Below are 12,162 nucleotides of genomic sequence, written 5' to 3'. Positions count from 1 at the left end.
TGTGCCCCAGATAATCGTCATTTTCTAACTATTCATTCTATTCTCTGCTGCTTCACTGACCATCCTTATAAAGCAAGATGCATCAAGTTCACCAAAAAAAGGCAAAGCTAAAATAATATTGAGGCTATGTTAGAGTTTGAAGGTCCTCTTGAAGATGGGACCAGTCCCACTTGGATTTTCCTGGCAGACTTTCTTAACTTAGTTTTTCCTAACATAGTCTGTGTCCAGTGATAAAGCAATTGAGTTTGTAATTTGTTCCTCAGTCCTCCCTCTGTTAAAATTAAGCAATTTTTGTCTTGTCCAACAGCTTCAATCTTTTCTAATAGGCATGTTTTCTTTAGATCTTTGGTAATTCATGTTGCTGCAACCCTTCCGTTGGTCCACAGCCTACTTGAATGGCGGTTTCCCAAGCTGGATATGGTATTCAAATGAGATCTTGTGTGCTGAGCAGAGTAAGCCTGAATCTTGAATAAGTTTAGATATCCTACACAGCAACAGATTAGTGATCTTATTTGAATGTCTTTTTGAAAAAGTACTACGTGAAGTTCCTTTGTTCAAATAGCTTCCAGCTTGGGAATAATTTACCTAGGGGCAGCTAGTACAGTGAATATTGAATATTCCTTCCCCCCTCGTTCTAGGTAGCTTATCAGCTCAGGAGATTGTGTAGAAAGGAGTGAGCACGAAGACCCTATCCTGCAAAGCATGAGATGTGTGCATTTAAAAGCTGATTTCTTTTCAATAAACTTAAAAAGTTAAAAGACCGTTCTTTATTATGTTGGTCCTTGAATCTGCTGAATCCTCTTGCAAATCTGTAGCTTTCAAAGCCTGGTTTCTTTTAAAACTTTTAAAATATTCTTGATAAGGGGATATTTACTTTAGGCTTGTGTTTTTCCTTTTTATGCCTTTCAGATCTCTTCACCATGCTTTAACAAACCTGTGTACTTCCACTGATGTCAGTTTTTTCCCCGAACCCCAAAATGACCTAATGTATAATGTCTTTTGGAGTTCCAGTGGGCCATCTCCTTTAAAGAATGGTTTCAATGAACTACAGCAGTCCAAGTGCCTCAAATTACAGTCTAGGTCTCCTGAGAAACTGCCAATGAAAGGTGAAGTTCCCTTTTAATGTAGGCTGCCAGAGAGGTGCTCTTAACTTGTATTGCATCTGAAACAGAGAGGCTTGTCATGTGAGTTTTGTTATGCTTTTTTAGCCTATAATTTGACAGGGGACTAGCTAAACACATGTCTTGAGGTTAAATGTTTCAGTAGTCTGTTTACCAATCTCATGAAAGAGATCTGTTAGCTTTTTCTTTCTCTCTCCAAGAGCAGTCTTGGCAGGCGATGCTCCAGTAGGTTTTCCCCTGTGAGTCTGACAAGATGCAGGGACTGCTCCTTGTATTTCTGTATACTGCCAAACAGGACAGATCAGTAAGAATGCACATCTAAGGGATTAGAAAAGGGACACAACATCGCTTCCAGAGAAAAAAGGGACAATGTCTGCATCCTGGGGGGAGAGGGGAGGAATATCTGTGGAAAGCTGAACTCCCTGCCATGTACTGAGCACTGAGTCAATCTCTGGCTCAGGTTTTGTGTCTTCTGTTGCCAGTGTGAGAAAGCTTAAAGTTCCAGTCTCTCTATGAACTGATTAATGGTTCCAAAGTCAGGTTTTACTTCCCTTTAAGGGGATGAGTAAGGCTGAAAGTTGATTGCAAATCCTCTGTTCCCATTTGGACTTCTGATAAGGTGTTATTACAAAAAAAGATTTTAGAACAGTTCTGTTTCCCTCTGTATATGTACTAGTATCCTGTATTCTTCCTTGCAAGCATTAAATGCAAGATAAGAGTGCTTATAGTAGATCTGTGAAGCACCCATCACAAGAACAAGTCTGTTAGGGTATATTTATCCCCTGGTACTTACCTTAAAAGGGGCTTTTGAAAACACAGATTCCCAAACTTTTCCTGTGTTTCCTTCCTCCTCTGTGCAGCAGTATTGGCAGGACACCACCAAGCTACGGACTGGGAGTGAAGCTCGTGGCAGTGTAGCATTACCACTTGTTTGCTTTGTGAGGGTGAAGGAGGGGGAGAGGAAACTGGCTTAGATACTGAATCACTGTAAAGGGCCTGTTTTCTGTCCTCTGTCACAGCAGTTCTCGCTATTTTCCAGGTAAGTCACTTGACTTGGCAGCTGTCTTGTACAGCAGAGGTCTGGGCAATGCTTAACCCAGTGCTGCTGTTCTGAAGCAAGCTGGCATCTTCACACGTGAAGTAACTTTCCATTTGAGTACTTGTCTGCTGCTGGGATGCAGATTGCCTTCCTCTTTCATCTTAGTCTGTAGGAGACTGATCTGTCCTTACAGCTTTAAAACCTTTGCTTGAAAGATGCTGAAGACTGTACTTCTGGAGGTGGTACCTCCTGTTTATTTAGGCACAAAGTACATATGCTACTGTGTTCGTCTCTTTGCATACAGCTACCAACATTGCCTCTTGTATTGCCCTGTAAGTGCCTTGTTGGGAATGTCTGACCTCTGCTAAAAGTCAGCATGTTGATGAGTGAAGTTCTTAATTAAGTGTACTCATGGCTCCTGATAGCAAGGTTGCAATTAAATACTCTTAAGATAAGAGTTCCTCTTCCAAAAATCAGATGCTTTGTGAATGTTAATTAAAGTAGAAACTTTGAGCCATCACCTCCTTTTGTGCAAGTCCTTGTACCAATGTCTGATTTTTCTAGAGAAGCTTGTAGGTTTCTTTCATCAAGGAAAAGAAGCCTCTTGCTTCTGAGGAGTATGAAGGGGAGGCTAGAGTACTGTATCTGTTCTTTGACCGATAACTGGATTCAGTTATGTGGCTTATTGCCTTAGTGAGGGCTAAAAGTACTGTGGGGTTGGGTTGTAAGGTGAATTTTAATGGTAAACCAGATGCAGGGAGCAAACCTGCCTCATCGCAGTAGTGAAATGTAGGAGAGAATATCTTCAGAATCACTTTAGCATTGTGGAGGAGGAAGGAGAAACCCTGATAAACATGTTTCCCACTACTTGGTTTCGCTATGAAGTCTGAAGTAAAGCAGAATCTCTTTATTCTCAAAATTTACTATGGTACTTATGAATGTAGTATTAAAACTAGATGGCTTGGAGCTGTTTTTCCCTGGTGCCTTTTATGGTTGGGGTGAATTATTTTGCTTGCTTATTTAGGCTGTTGTGCCCTTCTACTGATACAAACCAAAGGAAAAGCTGTCGAAACTATGTTCTCTTCAGAGGAGTTTGTGAAGATGAAGTTTAATTTTTTTATTAAAATAATTTTGCCTTTTTTATTTCCCCATTTCTTGACCCCACGTATCAAGAGGAATGTTCTGTATAGGTATATTTGCCAATAGCTGTAATGCTTATTCCAGTTTAACTGGGTTTGATGAATCTGCATTAACTTAAAGATGTTTGATAAGATTTTTATTAGTCACTCCTTTAATCGCAGGGTATGTTTTTCAGTCCATCTGATGCACTTTGATGAAACCCTTTGGGGGGAGTATGGCTGTGGCTGTTGCAGCCATTTCAATGAGCCTGTGTTGCTGATAGCTGGAAAATAGGTTTATAATGCATACTTGCTCTTTGGTCAAATTCCTTGACCATCCAGTGACTCGGCACTTTTTGTCAAGGCTTTTAGATCAATAATCATTATAGAAGAATCATATTACGAAAGGATGTCGAATCTAATCATGAAGCTTTTAAAGGTGGCTGGTGGTATGTTAGATACCCTGCTGAGTTGCAAACAGCATGCAGGCAGCTTTCTCTGGCTTGCAGGCTTGTTCAGTCTGCTACTGACTTTGTGCTGCTGGATGACAGAGGACTTTGCATATAGGAATTTGAGAGTTAAAGACAGACTTCAATGTGTTTGTCCAGCCATAAAATGTTTTATGCAGACTAGTCCAGGCAAGCATGAATTATAGCCTATACATGGCTTTTACCACTTGTAATATTAAAGCAGAGAGATGCTTTGACTTAATTGGAGAACCTTTCAGTGCTTAATTAAAACATAGCTTTTACCTTTTACTTCAGTGTTCTTTATTTTTAAGAGGAAAGATTTTTATGGTAGAAGCATGCTTGAAAAAAGATGTCAATGTAACAAAAGCAGAGCCCACTACTTCATTACCTTTTGTTTAACGGTAGAATGACTGAAAAACTGTTAGTTGAGTTCTGAGGGGGTAGTGCAGCTTTGGTGGCAGATGTACAGGATACTTCTGTGCTCTCGCTAGCTTCCCAGGTGAGAAATAGTCACTTTCTTGGCTTTATTTTCTAAGCCTGATATGTTTCTGAGCAGTAAGTGTGTAAAATGCACTTGATGAATATGAGAGTTCAATATGAGAGTGCTTGCTATCAGCCTGGCCTGTTTTATTATCATTAATAATCTGAAGTTGAGACCCTATCTCACTATTAGTCTTTGTGCACAGTTTTTGGTTCTCCATTTTTTAGCGTGCTTTTTAAAGAATCTTCATTAAGAAAATGGACACTGAACTGCTGAGCTAGCAATATTATAGTAACGTCATAAATGTGTATGAAATTCATGTACACAAGTGGACTTTCTGTGCCCTTTTCTTGCCCTGAATAGTGCTTGGAGTTCCATCTGCAGTTTGTATCACCTAGGAAAAACTTACAGTAGGGTGTTGCCAGATTTAAATAGTAGCTTGAGAGATTTCATTTGGAAGCTCTTATCACTGAAGTCACTCATTGTCCATGCTTACCCTTACTGCGCTTGCTTACTCTCAATATTTACTCAAACAATTGTATAATTTGTTGTGCTATAACTGCCTCATCTCTTAGTACTGAGGCCTTTGTATCAAGATTAAAATACATAAATACAAAGTTGACATTCATAAAAATGTCAATATTTGGGCTTGGTAGTTCTGTAATCTTGCATTTTAGAATCCATTTGTCCCATGCAACTGCTAAAATACTTTGTGCATGTGTGGTCTCAGCTAACTGAGGCTGGTGGTAGCAGTGCTGCTGCTGTCTGTGTGGGCAAGGCAGGATGCTTGTGAGAGTGTATTGCAGCAGTGGTCATAATTATCTGTAGCTCCACAGGGGATAAGGATAAGCAGGATACAAAGAGAACGGTCCCTTGATAGTCCTTGGTTCACGTGTATGTTTCTTCAAAAAAGCAGCATACTAGCTAGACAAAGTATTCTATGAAATGCTTGTTAAAGATGTCTTGCTTTCATTATAGAAAATGATGAAACGGGAATAAGCTGGTTGATGTATGTAATAGTCAATGCTCTGGTAGGCTTTTATTGTTTAGCAATTTTACAGTAAATTAACAGTATACTGTTTTATTTCTAAAATGACACTGGCACCAGAGAACGTTTATACTAATATCTCAGCTACTAGATTATGCAGATCTTGTGACTTAATAGGAACAAAAAGGAGGCAAAAAGAGTCTCAGATCAAGATAAAGCTGTTGGTTGTCAGTATGTGGGTGTGGTATGTTTGGCTGCCTTGAAAAATAAGCTATTTCCTACGGATTATGTTCCAGTTTTTTTTAATATTTCCTTTGGGACACTTTTTTTTAAATTGGCCTTCCTGTAATGAACTTTGCAAGGCAAAGGAAAATTCAGTTACACAGTAGATCTTTATCACTTAACATTTTCTTTACTAGGCTTTCTCTTAACCAGTTGAATACTTTGGATTTGAATTTACATGTTGGTATGCTATCAAAATCATCACCTGTTGAATTTACCTTTTTAAAAAAAAAAATAGGTGAAGACTTGTTAATAGAACGAGTGGCGCATGCTGGCATGATCAACCCAGAAGATCGATGGAAGACACTACAGTTTAATGGTCCTGTTGCCCATTTTGAAGTACAAATAAGAGTGAAGTGTGATGAAAATTACTACAGTGCTCTGTGCAATAAATTTTGTGGCCCTAGAGATGATTTTGTCGGTCACTACACATGTGATCAAAATGGAAACAAAGCCTGCATGGATGGTTGGATGGGAGAAGAATGTAAACAAGGTAGTATTTTTTTACTTCATTTTAGTTTAGTTCTATTGTTAATATAATAGAAACCCTTGCAGTGGTTGATACATGTAGTATCAGTGCTGTTGCATATTTTAACTCATATAGATGTTGTCCTTTGAATACAAGTCTTTGTCAAAGCAAAACTTTTTCTTGTTACTTCCTCTTGAAATAAGTTTGAAAGATGATGTTGTTAAAATAACACAGGAAAAACTCATCCTTTTGTGAAGAGTGAAGCCCAGGGCAGGGTACAGTGTGTGCTGTTGGGGGTACACAACATACTTAGAATTCAAAAACACTGAAACAACTTTATGCTAACTAACTCTTTTCAGAGGTGATGTTTCTTCAAAGCAAAATGTACCATGCTTGTAACAAAGCAAAATGTACTATGTTTGTAAACATGAGGCTTTTTGAACAATGATGGTAACAGTAATACTGTAGACTTTTAATCTTGTAAAAATTCCCGTAATGTTTTCACAAATGAAAAAGTTTAAAATTTAATATATGCACAGCTGAAAGCTTTTTGATAGCTCTTAATGTGAACAGAAATTCAAGTATAATAATCTTTCTTAATGGACCACTAATCTTCTATCAAATCTTTGTTTTGCATTTAGTCTCTCAGTGAGTAATTAGTGCTAAATACTTGTCATACTCATCTTTCTGTTGAGGGCTTCTTGTTTTTGTTTTGTTTCTTTTCCTCTCTAGTAAAAAGCTGTTAATGAGGGGGAGACCATCTTTAGGTCAAGAAATGTGTATGTCTTCTGAAGCTTGGGATTTCTAACATAATATCAAATTGATTAAAAAAAAAAAAACTATTTGATAAATATGCCAATTCAGATGCTCTTGTTGCAAACCTATTTAGTTTGGTAGCAACGTTTTCAGTGAGATACCTTGAGTTATTTTTCACAAAGCTGCAGTGTTGGTGTCTTACGAAATAGCTAGCTAGAAGCTAGGTGTATTGGAACATGCCCAGAGACGATCTGCTTTGCATAAGCAACAAGTAAGTTACACCACAAAAGCCCTAGCTGAACAGTTCTGGATTGCCGCTATACCAAGGGATATCTAGCTGCCCAGACTAACTGAAGACTAAAACTTTTTGTATTTGCAGCTGTCTGTAAACAAGGATGTAATTTGCTCCATGGGGGTTGCAGTACACCTGGGGAATGCAAGTAAGTCTGCATGCTTGAATATTTTACTTCTAAGTACTGATATTTCTAGTGTTTTCCACGTATGCTGCTACTCTTAAAGGGCTTACTTTAAAATTGAAAGTCTGTACAAAAGCATGGATGCAACTAGATATGAAGTAGACATCACATGTAAGATACTGTTTTGCAATGCTGTTATATTTTTATGCTTATAGGACTTGAACAGATATGCTTCTTGCATTTATTATATGAGAACCATCCTTTTCTTTTTCCAAAATCCTTAGGAACTTGGATCTTGATATACTGTTTCTTTGCCTTTTAAAAGGGTAACTTGCTCTTTAAGAATGGCTGTTATGACTAGGAAATGCTCACAGTACTAGAACACTCAATGTGTGTATCATCACCAAAATATAATAGACTTTTTCTCAAAGAAGCTTTGTTGGGTAGTAATGTTATAGCAGCAAACTAAGCTTCAACCTAAACTTTATACCCCAATTGAATGTTCTTGGTCCCTGAATATGAGAGAACGGTGTCTGAAATGTTTGTGCAACTTTGTGATTAAGTAGACTCTGATAGCAGAGAAGAGTTGATTGTTTCCTTGTTGAAGATGCATCTAATGCAGTAGGTCATGGGGAAACAGGTGCTACGTTTATGCTGGGTATTGAAGAAATGAGACTGGTCTGCTTGCAAATTGGTGATTCTTTGTAAGTTCTTAACTTTACCTCTGGTCAGTTTTAAGCTATATTGAATCTTTGCTTGGGTTGATGTAAGACTTAATGGCTGTAAGAACGCCTGAGAGCTGACAAATATCATTGAGTCAAGCTCTGATAGTTTAAGGCAATTCTGATTCGTTCTCCTACTAGCAAACACTGACCATCAGGGAAGTGGCAGAAATTGGATGCAGGTAGCCTAGTTTTGTTTGCAGTGCTGGTGTGTGAGCTGTGACAGCTGATGTGAAGAAGTCCCATTCTGCTGGAGAACTGACAGTTTCTGATAGCGGGGTATGGCAGATAACAGAATCCCAAATATAACATAATCCTAAATCATTGCATTGGAATGACTTTATACTAAATGATATACACCTGAAATTTCTGTCAGATGCTGCTGATTTGTGCAAGATTGTGTTGTAGCTCTTGAACCTGACTGCAAATTCTGTGTTAATACCAGTATGCGGAGTACATTGGTGTTGTACGTATGGTGTTTTACTTCTGAAGAGCTAAAAAATCTCCCTTAAAAAGATAAATCTCCCTTAAAAAGATTATTCAAGGCAGATATTATTCAAGGCAGATATTTATCTAAACCATGGTTCTGTTTTTGTAAGACTATTTTTAATGGTATTTAGGATCTCTTCATATTGTTAAATATTTTGCTCGTGGTTTTAAGTATTATGGGTTCTTCTTGCTCTTGGTGATCTTTACTTAGTAAGAAGTACTCCTTTTTTTTGAGGTTTCCAGGAACCCTGAATCTTTGCTGAACTCTGCTTTATGTAGGGGTTTTCGGGGCCCTGTGCCTAACTGAGTGTCTTAGGAGCCTGTGAATATTTGCTTCTGAAATGCAAAGAGCCTTTGAATAAAGACAAACAAGCTTAAGCAAATGTAAAAAGTTGTGGGTGTGGGGGTGCAGTTTCGTTGTGAACTTTCATTTCTCTCAGTGATACCACCTGTATCAGGAAGGATAGAAGTTGGAGAGGAGGAGGAAGGCTTCACGAGTGGAATACAGAGCCCTTGAAGATGATCTGGGTTCTTGTGATACCTTTTTTTAAGGTGTCTGTGAATAAGGAGTCTCAGGAGCAAAGCCTTCCCTTACAGAGTCTCACTGACATACATGGAAAAGCATCTAGTAGTGTAAGGTCTAGGTGCTCCTTCTAATCGGTCCAGCTAAACAAAGCTTATAGAAGCTTCTATAGAAGGACTTTGACCAAAAATCTCACTACTTTGTTGGATGGATTTTATTATCTGAAAAAAGTACTGGGGGAAAGAATAAGGGACTTACTGGTCCAGATGGTTTGTATACCGTTTATTTTCCTTGCTTCTTAACACAGGTCTGCTTAAGCAATAGACTGGTGGTCAGCATGTTGAAGGAAAATACTGACTTTTCTATGTATGGCCACTGTATTTCCACTATTGCAGAAGACTCAGCTCTCTTTAAAAGTGATTTGTTTGCTGGAGCTCTGTCCCACAGATATCTCTAGTTTGTATTTTGTAGTGGTTACTAGGCTATGTAAAAAGCGGAACTTCTAACCCAAATGGATAATACTTTCTATAGAAAAATGATTCTGAACTAAAAATAAACAAGGCTCAGAGATGTGACCTTTATCTCCAGCAGTACAAAGGAAGCTGTTATTTAAAAAAAACTGTTTGGTGCTATTGAATTATAATCTAGATTCCTCCTTCCTGGTTTTTGGACAGTTGCCACTGTCATTTAACAGGTGAAAACAATGTCCTTTTTTTAATTCAGAAGGAAAATGAAAATGTGAGAAAAACATGGGTGTGAGATGTATGGAAATCTACTGGTGCCAATAGCTCCTTTGTTGCCAAAGTGTGCAATGTCATTTATAAATAGAGATGGAAAACGATTTCCATCTTCATCTTGTATGAACATGCAAATAACTTAAGCGGTGGCTCTGAGGCATCAGCCTAACTCTCATAGCCAGGCTCTACCCTCCATGCTTTGATTTTTTCCAAAGTAATTTAGAGCTGTTCTTGGGTTAAATGTTCTAGCAAAAACAAATATTAAATATAGCTAAATGACTGCAGACTGCTAATAGCTGATAGGCAATTAGCTAAAACTGGATCTCATCAGTTGAACAAGTTCAGGTACCCATTGTTTTGAAGAGGTTATGGTGAAGTTGGCTATTTATTTGCATTTTCATCAAATAAATTAAAAATAGTAGATTTTAAGACAACGTGATGTAGGAAATTTTGTGGTATCACTGAGTCTAGGTGATAGGCTTTTGGTTATTCTGAAGACAGCTCAGAAGTAACTTGATGAAAAGCGAACAAAATGACATCCTTGAGGAAAGCAACTTAGGTGAATCTTGCAAACATGGGAAAATGCAGTCATTTTAAAACAAAAAAAACAGCCATGAACTCTGTCCATTTCCAGGTTCAGTGTTTGACAGCTGTGAACTTTTTGGCCTGCAGTGGGAGACCAAATGGTCTTGTTGGTTGGTTGACTTCACCAGACCAAAGTACTAGGAAAGACTGTTTAAGAAGCAGCACTGCCAAGCTAAAAGAATTGATGCTTTATGTATGTTTTTGCATCATTTTAGGTGCTGTATTAAACTATCTAAAGAAGAACGAAGTTATCTAATGACTTATAACTGGGTTAGGCTCAATCATGTTAGGAAATTATCAAAGTGAACATAGAGAAACCACAAATTGACAATCTCCTTCCTTGATTAAAACTGCTGACTGGTACCACTCTTAAACTGTCAGTAGGCTGCTTAACAGCTTAATCTTTTACTTCCTTGTGATCCAGAGTGGTATGGGCTTGGCAGACGTTCAGTTATGCCTCATGTCTGGTCTACATTGTCATATTCCTGCTGGGATGGTGTATTTTCTGAAGCCTCTCTCCTTTTCCTTTTTGTCTTTGAATACTCAAATGTCTCTTCGAAGCAAAAAGGGGTCAGATCTCAAAAACTGCTCTGCTTGTGCTCAGCTGCATCTCTGGAACTGCGGTAGGCCCTAGGTTGTCCTGGGAAATGCAGATCTTTTTCCATGCAACTGTGATACAAAAGCTTCTTCAGAACATGTAGGCTAACTGGAATGAATGAGAGCTGAGATCGTTGACAGTCCTCTAAAATGAATTTGTGCAAGCTGGGCAAAGCAAGCAGACAACTTTTAAAACTTCTGATGCAAATTAATTGTTTAACTTCTGTACTTTAGGCTGTCTTACTGTAGAATTGCTTTTGAACTACTTGTGGTAAAATTTTGGCTTTACAATGCTGGTGATTTATTAGTTTATATGGAATCCGGTACTTGTTTTGGTAGGGCGAATGTAAGATTTCTCAAGCTTGCTGTCCTAACCCACGCCATGCCTTCTGTAGTCCTTGTATTCAACTTTAGCCCTGCTTGTGAGGTTGGGTTACTGTGTCCAGAGGTTTCTGCAGGTGCTGTGGACCTCATCCCAAGTGTTTGTGTGCACTTAATCTGTTGCTGTAAGGGCCAGAACAGGCTCAACTATCTTTCGGTGTTTTCCTTCAAGACATGCAGGGACAAAATCCTGAGTTGCGAAATGAGCTGCTACTACTACCTGAGGTGTTGGAGTAATAGTGTTCTGGAGATCCTTTGTTAATTGTTAGAGGCTTTCAGTCTTCCCTTCCTTTTGAGTAGGAGGCCAACTGATATCACTAATCTCTTGTTTGTGTTTTCATAACAGTTGGATGGATAATGCTGTTAGCAGTGATATTGAGGAGCTCTGCTTAAACTACAGAAAAAAATGGATTCTAGTAAATTTGTACTTGGTTACAGAGGTCTGGTGGGGGATTTTGAAGCAGGTCATTATTGAAGGACTCTGTAGAGAGTTAGCAAGAGATCTTAGAGGACTGGGAAAAAAACTGCTTCTAAAGGTGGGGAGGAAGTTAAGAGCGTGAACTTCTACGCTAGTTAGCTCAGATTCAAAATTCTACCACTTCTAAACACCTAGAAAATGCTCACAGATGAGTTACTGGCTAACCAGGACTTGTCAAGAGCAGATCTGAAACCATGTGGCTTCCTTCCACAGTGGCTCCACAATGTAATATCCATTGGTGAGAAATCTCCTAAGCCGATCTCAACAGTGAACTAGAAGTCTTGTTTGAGCTGTGTGCTAGCTGCTACACCATCTGACCTTTTCAGTTCCTGCAGTGTTGGACTGACTATGATCCTTAAAGAGCTGGTAGCTGTTATTCCTGCAGGAGTCGGCTTGGTACCTGAACATCTGCTCCCATCTCCTCTTTCACACAAGATACTTTATCTTGGTTTCCAGTTTCAAAGGATTTGTAAAATTATTACTATTGCTGCTCTCATCATATAAGTAAGT

The 12,162-nt window shown here is 38.6% G+C and overlaps 1 protein-coding gene across 3 annotated transcripts in view; it reads left to right on the top strand.

The window, feature by feature from the left end:
* JAG2 (jagged canonical Notch ligand 2) overlaps window positions 1–12,162 on the top strand; it is a 68,394-nt gene that overhangs the window by 25,358 nt on the left and 30,874 nt on the right. For all 3 annotated transcript variants that reach the window (XM_080593027.1, XM_080593028.1, XM_080593026.1), the window contains exons 4-5: window positions 5,738–5,992; window positions 7,104–7,164. In XM_080593027.1, the coding sequence (XP_080449153.1) occupies window positions 5,738–5,992; window positions 7,104–7,164 (316 nt within the window). The remainder of the gene's footprint in view (window positions 1–5,737; window positions 5,993–7,103; window positions 7,165–12,162) is intronic.

The sequence above is a fragment of the Anser brachyrhynchus genome (assembly GCF_964034855.1).
Source record: "Anser brachyrhynchus genome assembly, chromosome: 5".
NCBI lineage: Eukaryota > Metazoa > Chordata > Aves > Anseriformes > Anatidae > Anser > Anser brachyrhynchus.
Note: the sequence above shows the minus strand (reverse complement) of the source record. Positions and strands in the feature narration are given on the sequence as shown.